The sequence below is a fragment of the Mesoplodon mirus genome, assembly GCF_964341445.2.
Source record: "Mesoplodon mirus genome assembly, chromosome: 10".
Taxonomy (NCBI): Eukaryota; Metazoa; Chordata; class Mammalia; order Artiodactyla; family Ziphiidae; genus Mesoplodon; species Mesoplodon mirus.
In genome coordinates this window covers 58,520,229-58,533,760 of record NC_138986.1, presented here as the reverse complement: position 1 = coordinate 58,533,760, position 13,532 = coordinate 58,520,229, and the positions used below count along the sequence as shown (strand labels likewise).

Sequence of the window (13,532 nt, the reverse complement as noted above, 5' to 3'; positions counted from 1 at the left end):
AGGCGAAAAAGAAAAACATAAGGGAATATTTTTTAAAAATATAATTGAATGACAATGAAAACACAACCTGTCAAATTTGTGAGACACGGCTCAAGCATTACTCAGAGAAAAATTTATATTTTAAACGCATTCATTCCTCTGTTCCCTCTCTAAGGCTGAAATGAGCAAGTGCTTCCCTGAAAGTCACCCAAACAGAACAACAAATCAGTAGGAAAAACTCTCACAAAATCTACAAATATCTCTTTGGTGGCCTGCTGGACGTTTGTCCCCAGGATTCATAAGAGATAAATATAATGCTTCCAACAAATAGAAACCTGAAGGAAAGAACCACATCAGGCTCACCTTTATTTATAGGTTCCCAGTAGGCCAAACTATTAACCAAAGAATACTCTGTCAGGAAAAAATAGCATGGCCTTCAACACTACGAAAGTCCAGACCCTTGTGATCACTCGTTAAATTGGATGTAAAAATCAACAGACTGGGATCAAGTCTCCTAAGTATCTACTAAGGACTGGGCACCACTGCTTTCATACCCACCCCTCTGGCACCAAGAGCAAGCCCTTCCCACGCTGTGAGATTAAGTACTTCCCCCCCTAGCCAATATTGCTGCCACGAGGATAAAACATATTTGCACAAAAGTACCTGATAGGGTAAGTCAGCCATCCTTAAATAAGTTTCCATTTTCAAACAGAAAGGAGATAAACTGGGGACACCATTGTTAGGTCTTGCAAACTGATGCAAAATAATAGCATCTTTGGAGTCAATCTCTTGCTGTTTCCTGTCAAAACCAAAACAGAAAAAAAAAAGAACAATCCACGTGTTACACATGCAGTTCCCTTAGTTCCTTAGAGGCCCCTGCTGGGCTGTAGCTCCTCAATGGACAAGCAGGTCTGTTTGTCACAGGGTCTTACCTCACCAACAAGCACTTTGAGGGGGAAAGCTTGGTCAAAACACAAGAGAACCTCACAAACTCTGCTATTTCCATAACTGCAAGGGCTCAGGAGAGTAACTACATGTCAACCTCTTTCTGGTACCTGTGGCCTATGGGCAGGATGTGTACTTTCTGGTATAGGTCCACCTCTTCTCCAGCTGGCTATGTCTACCTGCCAGGGACAAGTTGGATGGATAAAAAAAGATATTCTGTGCTTACTGTGCATCAGGCATTGTTCTGAGGGCTTCACGGGTATTATCTCATTTAATCTTCACAATAACCTTTTGAGGTAGGTACTACCGTTATCCATGTTTTGCAGATAAGGAAACCGAGGCACAGAGAATAAACTTGCCCAAAGTCCCATTACTAGTAAACGGCAGAACTTGGACTAAACCATGTAGTCAGAGCCTATGTTCTTGACCACGAGACTGTACCATGAAACAGTCTATTCATCCACAGGACCTTGGAATAACAGTGCAGATTTGCTCTGCTACGATTCAAGTCTGCAGGGAATGTGAGGCTCTGTATATTCTGGTCCCTCTTCCAAACTCTCCATGCCCTCACCTGACCTTTCACCTGTGGTGCCAAGGAACCTGGCTTCTGGTGCTCTCTCCTCCTCTCTACCTTCACAGGTTCCCCACTTTCACCACACAGCATATATCCCAGTACCCCTGCCTTTTCCCTTTCTTCTGTCTCAGCCACACGTCTATCTTTTCCTTTGGCTACTTTTCTGGGTGGTGAGGACTTCCCTGGTAGAGTTTTTCAATAGCCACCATGTAGGAGATCAAACGCTGGATTCCACTTCTGGATACCTGGGGTCAAGTGCAAGCCCTAGTTCCTATTGGCCACGTCACCCAAGACCTCTCCTCCTCTCTCATTTGGAAAGTGAGGACAGTACCAATTCTGCCTCAATTATCGTGAGAACTAAGTAAGATAATATCTGTAAACATTTGGTGAGCTATCAAGCATTAAGTGGTGGACTTTATTCTCATTCAAAGAGACATGGTCTTATCCCCTTAAACTACAAAATCTCATTCCACACAGGGGCACTCATACACCACATTCGGGAACCTTTTGCAACTTCCATCTTTCACTCCACCCAACCATTTCCCAGTCAGATAAACCTCACCCTTCCCCTTTGGCCTTCCCTAAGCCTCTGGTTCCTTCACACTGTTCCTAGTGTAATCCCACACTTCCTTCTACCCAAGCAAGCAAGGGCAAGCTCTTCATATCATCATCACAACGATGCCCACTTCCTGCAGAAACTCCGTTCAGTAAAACACACTCTTTTTGGAGAAGTTTACCACCGGAGCGCCCTTTCCACTTAAAGAGTTAAGAATGACTAATTTTGAAAACACTAGTCAAAAGAATAAAAATATTTGCTGCCTTCTGACAATACTTGCTATAAAACAAAGGTTTTCACTTAGATGAAATGTTTGGGAGGTCAGATACTAAAATTAAGAAGCCACTTAGACTATGTTTCTAAAAAGGGCAAACTGTAGCTTTGACAATTAACTTTGTCCAGTCAAGTAATTCAACTCAGAGTGGTAATTTCATGTAAATTAGCCAGGCAAAAATTTTAAGAACTGAAAGAGAGGAGATAAATGTAAAATCCCCTGCTCCACTGGCCAGAACAATCTAATTCTGATGGTTAACTTGGGCCATGTCATAATAAGAATGGATGTGACCAGCATATGCCAATGACTTTGTGTACATCATACATATTAAATTATTTCTTTCTGATAGTACCACTACAGAGAGGATATTGCTATAGTTTAAATTTAGAATATTATATCATACTTATATTTTACAGTAGACAAGGAAACTGAAGCTCAGAGAGGTTAAATAACTTGCCCAAGGAATACCAATTTAAGATCAAGTTGTTACTAGTTAGTTCCCAAGCTCTTAAGCACTTCGACTACACCAAAAATGGGCAATACCTCAGTTAATTTTATTAAAGTAGCTGGTTTGACTCAGACCACGCAAGCCTGGAACTTTCTGATGAAAGTCTGTAATAATTAATGATGGCCAACTTTTATTGAATGCTCACTATAACGTCGAACTCTGGCTAAGCATTTCACATGTGTTAACTCATGCAATCACCTCTGTGAGGAAGGCTACTATTATTTCCATTTCACAGATGAGAAAACTGAGTAACCAAGCTTACTCTCAGGTCCAAGGTTACATGGTTGGTTAAAGGCAGAGTGAATTTGAACCCAATCTGGCTCTAGAGCCCTCCCTCCAGGTCAGGAAGCTCTCTCTGTAATTTAAGACCAGAGGAGCAGGTAATCTGGACAGCTACATTTTATAAAGTGCTCTTATAGTGAGGACTGTCTAAGAGAACACCTGTCAAGCAGCAAGACTAGCCCCTACTCCCATGGTGAAGGATATCACAGGATGGGCTGTTAGTTTATAGAGATCACATGACCCATGGGCTGCTCTGATTCCCTAAGTTTTCTAGGGCAGGCTGAGCCCATGTGCCTAAAGTACAAACAAGCTATGGGTAACAAGTCATTCCTGGGTCATTCAATTTACAAACAACACATTTCCGAATGCTGGACTGAATTGAAGAGAGCTGCAAGGCTCTCTCCACTAGGGGAGGATAAAGTAAAGGGCTGGGACTCTATTTCTTTAAAAATACTGTGATGGGAAAAATAGGAGTAAAATCCAAAATACCTACTTTGGTTATTTTACTCATTAATTAAACTTCCTAAATAATTCTTACCTGTCAACTTTACTTTCCACTCTGGAGATGTACCCATAGATTAAGGTTAAGTCTACGCAGCAGGAAATCCAAGTACCGTGGTGAAGAATATGATTGCCAGTGAACTCAGACAGCGTAGCCATTTCAAGATGGATTTTCCATCCCACATATTTCAGATTGTTTTGTGTTTTGCCTAAACTCCACAGACAATTGAAACTTAGACTTCCCGTCAAGTGAAGGTCTCTATCGTGTAACCTCCAAATCCCAGGGCAGCATTTTCCTTGGTCTTCTTCCCCTATTCCCTCTGTGCCCCTAGCTGTTGTCAAAAACTCAGGTCTGTGCCACAGACTTGTCTTCCCTGAGCAATGCCCCAGTTCTCTTCCTCTCCGCCATCAAAACTTACTCCAGAATTGAAACTTGTTAGGAGAAAGTAGTAGAAGTGCGGGCTCCGCAGACACACATTCTCAGATTTGAATCTGGATCCTACTACTCTTACTACGGGATCTTGGGTGAATTGCTTAACCTCCCTCAGCCTAAATTTCCTCATCTAAGAAATGGAGATCAAGCATTCAAGGGCGGTTGGCAGTTGCGAAGGTTAAATGCAATCACATAGGTAAAGCACTTCTAAGCAGAGCCACCTATTAAGGGGTCAAAAACAGGCAACCATTTGTCTATTATTTGCATTACAACAGGGTTTCCCGACTCAGTGTAAACATCTGTCAAGAAACAAAAGTGAATAAACCAAGGATTAAAAACACTTTTTCAAATAAGTGTCCAAGTGGGCAGCGGGCTCTTCTGGGCACAGAGACCACACCTACCAGGGTGTGGCCTGCTCCCAAGGTCAACTCTGAGCTCCCCCACCCACCTCCCCATTTCTGCAAGGTCATTTAAGCAAGTTTGAGACTCAGTCCTGTGAAGCTGTGTCTCACTCCCTCCTCAAAGTGGAAGACTGGTGAGAAGCCACATGGTTCGGAATCCTCCAAAGGCTTTGGACTGGAATATGAATTTCAGAACAACTGGGTTACCATTTCAAGCACTGCACAAATGTTTTCGTTTTCCATATGGCTTGAAACCTAGCTTGAAATAGAGTTCTAAAACTGGAAAATATATACAATAATCTAGAGAAATAAATCACTTAATTTTTTAAATTTGGTTCAACTAGATTCAAGACACTGTGCAAAGTGAGAGAATTCAATGATAAGCTTAAAATAAAACTTCCTAATTATGAAAGACAATACATTTCTCCAGACCTAAATGATTTCCACTCTCTCAGAGACTAAAAATATTCAAAATACCTGTTAGGCTGCTACAGTGTCCTCTTGGAATCCCTGCAGGCCTGTTAAAGGTCACCTATCACTGTCTTTGTTTATAAACCTATTGTGTAGGATTCCCCCACGGGAAGAAGACATGTAAGACACATTTTCTCACTCTTTAGAAAATATTGGCTAAGATGGACATTCTGAGCTATTGAAAACTGCTCTTTCCTGGTCCTCCCCCCAGTGACAGAGGGCTCAAACACATGGAAATTTTAACCGTAAATTGGCGTATAATTAGCCAAACCACTGGTCCTGGCAGCCTATGGCATTATTCTACTCAAACAAAGATCTCGTGTCCGGCTGGATGTACCAACAGCAGGGCCTCCATTTTCTGGTATTTCCAAGTCAATCCTGTAAACATTCTGCGGCAGGCGGCAGAGGCAACTGTTTAGGGCCTGGGGCAACTCCCATGCAGGCCCATGTGCTAGTTCAGTCCCCGGATCTCCTCCTGTTCGCACAACAATGGCATTTAAACCTGAAGCTGGTGCTTAGCTTTAGATACCAGATTAGCACATAACCGGGTTAAGGCTGCATCAAAATTGCACACTCCGCTGTGCATCCCTAACAGGGACCTGGAGGTCTCTGAAGCTTTTGCAATTTCAGTCTTTTGATGATGTTGACACTTGGGGAAGGGACAGTGGAGAACTAACCTTTAAGTAAAAGATAAGGTTAGTGGTTAATATCCCAGCATTATCATCTATAAACAAATAGGGCATTGCATAAAAATGTAACTTAGCATTTCTGCAGGACCTAATTCTATTGTTGCAAAAACACTGCAGCTAAGATCTTCATAACAGACTATTATGCTCCATAACAGCCCAGAGAATTTTTGCGTTTAGCACCGAATGATAGGGAGACAAGTGTTTTTCCCTCCCAGTACCAGTTTAATTCTCCTGTCAACTCCAAACTGCCCCTCACGGCCAGGTGACCACGGACTGCCTCTGGCGAAAGAGAAGGACAGGACTCGGGCGTTTGGGCGTTGTGACCGAGGGGCTGGCACGGGTCCCCCCTCGCGCCAACCCTGCCCTGGCCAGGTGTCCCTCTCTGCGCCCCTGCATGGGGCCCTCTCTCCGGCTCACCTAATGACCAGGAGTTCGTGGAGCAGATACGCAGCTGCGGCCAGCAAAGCTCCCCCGGTCAAGTAAAGGGTTTTCTTCCACCAGGGATCGGAGCCCAGCCCTGCCATGATCCCACTGTAATCCTGCAAAGGGAAAGCGATGATGTCCCCATAAAAGGAGAAGGGCTCCTCGGACCCGGCCCACCAGCCGAAGAAGGAGACGCTCTGGTTCCAGCTCAGATCCACCACGCACGGCCTGGACGAGGCAAAGCCAACCCCCCAGTGCATGCTGCGCGGCTGGCTGCGGGCGCCCCTCCCAGGGCCCGCGCCGCCCGCATGGGAAGGGGCCGGCGCGGCCGGGCGCGGGCTCAGCGGCGCACTGGCGGTGCGGGCGGCGCGGGCGGCGGCGACCGAGGCGGCGGCGGAGGAAGAGGGAGGGCGCGGGCCGCGGGCGGCGGGCCTGGCCGGCGGGGCCCAGCGGCCCGGGGCGGCAGCGGCGGCCGCCGGCTCCCCCCGCAGCGGCCTCTCCGCGCCGCTCTTTGTGTCGGCGCCGGGAGAAGGCCGCGTGATGTCATTGCTCCCTGGGGCAGGGAAACAGAGGCGGGATAAAGTCACCTACCCCGCGCCCTGCCCCCGCCCCGCATCTCCGCGGTCCGGCGGCCTCCGCCCCGGCCGGAGCTGCAGGGCTGGGCGAGCCCGGCGGGCTCCGCGCCTCCAGGCGGCACGGCCGGGAACGGCTCGGCGCGCGAGGGCAGGGCTGCGGACGTGGCTGGAAATGCGGCTCCCCCCGGAGGAATCTGCAGTCGGGCCCGGATCTCCGTCCCCCACCACCACCCCCGGCCCGTCCTCCGCCTCCGCTCCAGCCCCTCCCGCAGGCGCGAGAGCGGGGCGCGCGCAGGACTCACCTGCGGCCGCGCGGAGCTCGGGCAGAGACACCGCCCCGCGCAAGCCTGGAACCCGGGCCCGGACAAGGTCGCGAATTACGTTGCTCCGGCCGTCAGGAAAGCGCTGTGTCTTTGCATAACTCATAAAAACACTTATCACATTACACAGTTACCTAAGTCTCGGCAGTGTGCCCACGGAGAGATGTCTGGTTTGATAAATAACAACAAAAATGTACTCTAGAGCGATTTCCCCTCCGACAGACGCAGCCCAAGTCCTAGGCTTTCCCCTTGGAAATCATTATCAGGGAACTCAGGGAATGTGGCGTGTTGTTGTTTTTCCTTTCCTTTTCGGTGCAGAAAATCTGTCAATCGTGGATGTGTGTGTGTGTGATCAATTTTCTTCCCTTTAACATCATTTTTAAAAGTTCCTACGTACAAAGAATAGGACCGTGCTTCATACAAGTGTATGATGTACACACAAATTTTAGCAAGAGCATGGATAGTTTAAAATCGTTTGAAGGAATTGAAAAAAAATTCAAGTGGCGGGTGGGGGGCGGTTATCACTCTTAAGGTGAAAGGATGGATATAGGAAGCCTCCACGCGTTTGCGTGAGAGAGCCGACATTGGAGTGGAGGCGGACACGCCCTTCGACTTCCCCTGCCGTCCCAGCCCCTTAGAGCAGGCAGTGAGGGCCGTCATACAGCTAATAATGTGGGGCGTGGTGCCAGCCCCCACCAGATAAGGGCAGGGGCCAGCCAGGGCCCAGACCAAGGGGTCTCAAACACCCCTGCAGACGTTTATGGGACCTCTCAGCAAGAAGCAGAGCGTGCGGTTGGAAGTGAACCTTCCACGGGCAGGTTGCAAGGAGTGGAACCCAAGGGCCTGCTGGAGAGACAAAGGTGGTCACCAGACTGTCTTCCGGGGAGAGAGAGCAGGAGGCCGCATAGGAAGCAGAGTGGACAGGTTTGGGATCCGAACTAAAGGCTCTGTGCAGAAAGGGGGCAAGGAGCACTGGCACCAGGGATTCTCCATTGTTCTTCCCCCATGGCACCCGCCTATGCTCTCTTTAAATGTTGAGCCAGTATTTAAAGAATATCCGTTTGTACCTAATTATTGGCCTGAGTGTCTAGGTCCAGCCATGAGGACCTAGTGAGATGGTATGAAGACCTGGGGAGCTAGAGTGAGCATCTTTACTCCACCCCTCCCACCACCACCGCCAATTCTGAAAGCCTTGGCGTCATAACCATGACATTAGCTCCAGGCTAGAGGCATCTTGTTATTTTTATTTTTTCAAGAAACTTGTTTTACTATTGAGGTATTACAAGAGAAAAAAAAAAAGGAAGGAGCTAATATTTATTGAACACCTGTCTGTCTAGTGATGATACATTTTTCAGTAACTCACCAAAACAATCTGTGTTAACTAACTATTGGCATCCTTATTTTACAAATAAGAAAACGGAGGCTCAGAGAGGTAAGTTAACAAGCTCAAGTCCCAGAGCTAGGTAATGATAGAGCCAGGATTCAAACCCCATGTGTCCCACACCAGCAGCCCTTTGGGCTTTCCACCACCTACAATGGCTCTCATCCCAGGTACCAGTACTGGAGTGCTGTCCATGGTATTTCTTCTTTAGGCCATCGGTCTGTGGCTCAGTCTTCTGAACCACGTCTAAATCCAATGACTACAAAGTCTCAAACACCTGCCTGTTATGCTATCACCTTTTGAGAAAGGTAGATTTAGGCCATTCCTTTACGCAGATATTGCTATGTCTGTGTCATGTCACTCTGCAGCCTGGCCATAATGATATGACAAGGGACAAATAAATCAGTGCTTCCCAAAGTTTGTATATGTATCATCTGAGAATCTGCCACAATGATCAAAAGGTACAATTAGATCAGTGTTTCTCAAACATTACTGTGTATACGAATGACTGGGGATCTTGTTCACGTGCAAATTCTGACTCAGGAGTTCTGGGGTGAGGTCTGAGATTCTGCATTTCTAACAAGCTTCCAGGTGAAGCCAGACCACACTTTGATTATCAGTGGTCTAGAATACTAGCTTATGAGGGGCATCAGAAACTCTGCCCCAGGGCTTCCCTGGTGGCGCAGTGGTTGAGAGTCTGCCTGCCGATGCAGGGGACACGGGTTCGTGCCCCGGTCTGGGAAGATCCCACATGCCACGGAGCGGCTGGGCCCATGAGCCATGGCCGCTGAGCCTGCGCTTCTGGAGCCTGTGCTCCGCAACGGGAGAGGCCACAACAGTGAGAGGCCCGCGTACCGCAAAAAAAAACAAACAAACAAACAAAAAAAAACTCTGCCCCAGAGTGGCATGTACATATATACACTACCCAGTGTAAAATAGCTCGTTAGTGGGAAGCAGCCGCATAGCACAGGGAGTTCAGCTCGGTGCTTTGTGTCCACCCAGAGGGGTGGGATAGGAAAGGTGGGAGGGAGATGCAGGAGGGAGGAAATATGGGGATATATGTATACATATAGCTGATTCACTTTTTTATACAGCAGAAACTAACACACCATTGTAAAGCAATTATAATCCAATAAAGATGTTTTAAAAAGAAAAAAAATGAAGCACAAAAAAATAAAGAAAAAAACCCCAAAAACTCTGCCCCAAAGAGACAGAATCCCATGTTGGATGGTTCCTAACCAACCCAATTAAGTCACCATTCTTGCTGGGTCTGGACGCTAGACACACAGATAAAAGGGCTGGGGCAGCAGTAGAATCAGAAATGGAAAGAAAATGAATCAAGACTCAAGAAAAGCAATTAGAACACAGAATACTGCATATGCCTTATGAGAAGTTCATCTGATGCTCGAGTTCTAGGAGCTGAGGGCAGAAGCCACGGGGCAGGAGGGGTGGGGGTAGGGCGTTAGATGGAGAAGAGGGAGAAGACAGAGTATCCTGGGGGACTAGTGACATCATGGCACCTTTTTTCAGGAACCAACACAAAGAGCATAAACAAGTGAATAAAATATTTTATAAGTTTCTTTTATCCTGGAAAGCATTTTCACAAGAATGTTATACTTCATGCTTCAAAATATAGCTTAAGAGATTTAAGATCCTGCTCTTGGAGTACTAAGTGGATGTGGGGTTCACTGGTGGTGCAGTGGATAAGACTCCACGCTCCCCATGCAGCGGGCCCGGGTTTGATCCCTGGTCAGGGAACTAGATCCCACATACATGCCACAACTAAGGAGCCCACGTGCTGCAACTAAGGAGCCAGCGAGCTGCAAATAAGGAGCCCTGGAGCCACAACTAAGGAGCCTGCCTCCCACAACTAAGACCCAGAGCAACCAAATAAATAAATAAATAAATATTTTTTTAAAAAAGGTGGATGTGATGTTAGCATTATTGCTGGTTTTATATAATGAAATTTAATGTTATTTTATTAAAATATCTCTGTATTATTCAAAAAATAAACAGTTTACTTGATAATGTTACCCTGAATTTTTCTGTAAAGCTTCTGCTTTCTTGGCTTGACTTGTGGAGAAGAGATCTAATACTCCCCTAACCAGATATCCAACGTTATAGCTGAAAGCTTGTTGTCACCATAAGGTGGCTTTGCCTATCTACTTTCTGATCCACTGGACTTGGGCATTTTATTAATCAGTATGCAACACTCAGAAAACATTTCCTGAAGATTGACTTGATGCTGAGAAAAGATATTCAAATAATAACCAGGCTCAGATAAGTGAGGGGCAATTAAGAAGGTGGGTCATGAAAGGGTTTGGAAGATTTTTGGCTTGGGCAGTGCATTAGTGTGCTACGGCTGCTCTAAAAAAGTACCACAGACTGCGTGGCTTAAATAACAGAAATTTATTTCCTCACAGTTCTGGAGGCTAGATGTCTGAGATCAAGCTGTTGTCAGGGTTGATTTCTTCTAAGGCCTCTCTCCTTAGCTTGTTAATGGCCATCTTCTCCCTGTGTCTTTACATGGTCTTTGCTCTGTACGTTTATGTCCTAATCTTCTCTTTATCTAAGGGCATCAGTCATATTAGATTACAACCACCCTAATTACCTCATTTTACCTTAATTATACCTTTGAAGGCACTACCTCCAAATACAGTCACATTTTTTAGGTACTGGACCATTAGGACTTCAACATATGGATTTTAGGGGGACACAGTTCAACCCCTAACAGCCTATTGAATGCCTAAATGGAGATGCCCAATGACAACAGAATGTGTGGGTTTAGAAAAGAGCTTTGGGCCTGGGAATGAGATAGGTGGGGGTCATTAAAGCGTAGACATGAGAATGTGAGGGTGAATGCTAAGTGAGAAGAGACAGGGGCCAAGGACAGAGCCCTGAGAACACCACAGTTAGAGGATGGCCAGAGGAAGAGAGGACCACCCAGGAAACTGAGAAGGAAAGAGAGGCCAGGAGGGAAGCCAGACAGGTGTAGGGCCGCAGAAGCCAAGGGAAGAGGGCATCTCAAGAAAGTGTGAGATGGGATCAATTGCATCATATGCTCCTAACAAGTCAAGTAAAATAAATTTAGCCCAGCAGCGTAGACATTACTGACCTTGGCAGGTGAGCACTTTCAAGTGTCAGGGGGTCAGAAGCCAGGCTTGAAAAATGAAGGTGGGATAGTAAGTGCAGAAAACACCCACAATGAATTTGGCTGTGAAAGGAGGAAGCAAAGGTTGATCGTCAGAGAGGGGAATAAATATTTCTCCATTCTTTTTAAAAAGGGATCACATGCATTATTTTTGATATTAATACATAAACACAGTACAAAATTCAAAAGCTACAGAGGAGAATGCAATGAAAAGTCAATTTCTACCCAGATATCCCCACACACACACCAATGTCGCGTCCGGATGCACCCTGCTCCTTGCCCCAGATGCTGACCTTTGTGAAGGATAGCAGTGGTTATGGGTACCCAAGCTGCCACCGTGGAGCTTGCCTGTGATGGAGATCAGAGGACCAGAGGGGAGTAAGGAAGGGATGACAATCCCTTAGTATCTTTTCCTGCAGAGTTGCCCCATGCTGTGTCTCTCTTCACGTGGCTCCCTCTGTGGGTTTCAGGAACAAAGTCCACGCATTTCTCCTTCAGCCGGAGGGCTGGCAATGGCTTCCTGCTGTTGCTAGCGCTGGGGTTCTGCATTTTTGTAAATAGTCCTTTTATTAAATGGTCCTCAAAATATCCCGTTTGCATGTGCCTTCAGTTTCCTGCTGGGACGCTAAAGGATAGTCTCCTCCTAACTGTTCCCCAGACCCCTCCCCAGAGACAAATACAACCATCAGCTTCTGTGTTTATTCCCAGAGATATTCTATGCATTATAAAAGCATTTTCTATTTATTTTTACACAAATTGTATCATTTAACTGTCTGTCCTGCACCTTACTTTCTTTTTTATCTTAAACATAGAACTTCCAAGCTTCTTTTTTTCTTTTTCTTTCCTTTTCTTTCTTTCTTTTTCTCTTTTTTTCTTCCTTCCTTCCTTCCTTTCTTTCTTTCTTCATAGAATACCACAGATATATATATATATATATATATATAGAAGTGGAATTTCTGGGTCAAAAGAGCCATGCATTGTAATTGTGATAGATGTTGCCATATTGTTCTCCATAAAGAGCAATACACACTCTCCATAGTTTTGAAAGTGTCTCTTTTCTCATACGTAGCCTAACCGCACATATTCTTAAATATTTTGATCCTTCCTAATTGTCAATGAGAAAGCAGTGTCTCATTGTAGTTTTAAATTTGTTTCTTATTACATGTGAGGTTGAGTACATTTTTTTTGAAAGATGCATTTGTATTGACTTTTCTATGAACTGTTCATTTTTTTTCACTGGGTTATTAGTCTTTTTCATTGATTTATATGAGGTCCTAATTGAGAAAGAGAATTCTTTTTCTGTAAATTAGTTTGCAAATATTTTCCCCAGCTTGCTATTTTTCAATTTTTTCTTCTACGGCTTCTTGGTTTTCTATCATAGTTTCAAAGAGGCCTTCTCCTCTGAGTGGGATGTTCCAATCTATGGCTTCAGATGTTCTTAGGTAACCTCAAGTGTTGACCATAAAGGTATGGTAGAAGCCTCTAGAGACAAGGTTCTGTTGCTGATGAGGTAATGCACAAACCATCCACATAGACGTTGGAGTTACTCAGGAAGCTGGGAGGCCTTAGGTAAGAACAAAGACACTGTGATTGAGGGTTGTGGCCAGAAGTGGAGTTTGGCAATAAACGGGGAGTAGAGGTTAGGAGAGCTAGACTTGAGGCTTGGAGACATGAGAGCTTTTATTCAAGAGTAATGGCAGTAATGCCAGTGGTCCAGTGGCTAAGACTCCTCGCTCCCAATGCAGAGGGCCCATGTTCGATCCCTGTCAAGGAACTACACCCCACACGCACAACTAAGAGTTCGCATGCTGCAACTAAAGATCCCACATGCCGCAACTAAGACCTGGCACAGCCAAATAAATGAGTAAATATTAAAAAAAAAAAAAAAAAAAAAGAGTAATGGCAGTGGGATTTCCCTCGTGGTCCAGTGGTTAAGACTCCACACTCCCAATGCAGGGTGTGCAGGTTTAATCCCTGGTCAGGGAACCAGGTGCCACATGCCACATGGTGGGGCCTAAAATAAATAAATAAATTTGAACAGTACATTTATAAAACCTCACATGTAGTAG

General features: G+C 45.6%; 1 protein-coding gene across 5 annotated transcripts in view; it reads right to left on the bottom strand.

Moving 5' to 3' along the window:
• The window catches only part of FAXC (failed axon connections homolog, metaxin like GST domain containing), a 71,693-nt gene extending 64,707 nt beyond the window's left edge, over positions 1–6,986 (bottom strand). Inside the window, exons 1-3 of one of the 5 annotated variants that reach the window (XM_082633858.1) lie at positions 6,914–6,932; positions 6,031–6,152; positions 643–778 (exon numbers count right to left, since the gene is read on the bottom strand). In XM_082633858.1, coding sequence (XP_082489984.1) covers positions 643–778; positions 6,031–6,137 — 243 coding nt within the window. In that variant the 5' untranslated portion in view covers positions 6,138–6,152; positions 6,914–6,932. Of the gene's footprint in view, positions 1–642; positions 779–3,656; positions 3,746–6,030; positions 6,355–6,627; positions 6,721–6,913 lie in introns of those variants that run through there. The other 4 variants (XM_082633857.1, XM_082633859.1, XM_082633855.1 and 1 more) reach the window with 4 other exon arrangements.
• Positions 6,987–13,532: the final 6,546 nt, after the last annotated feature.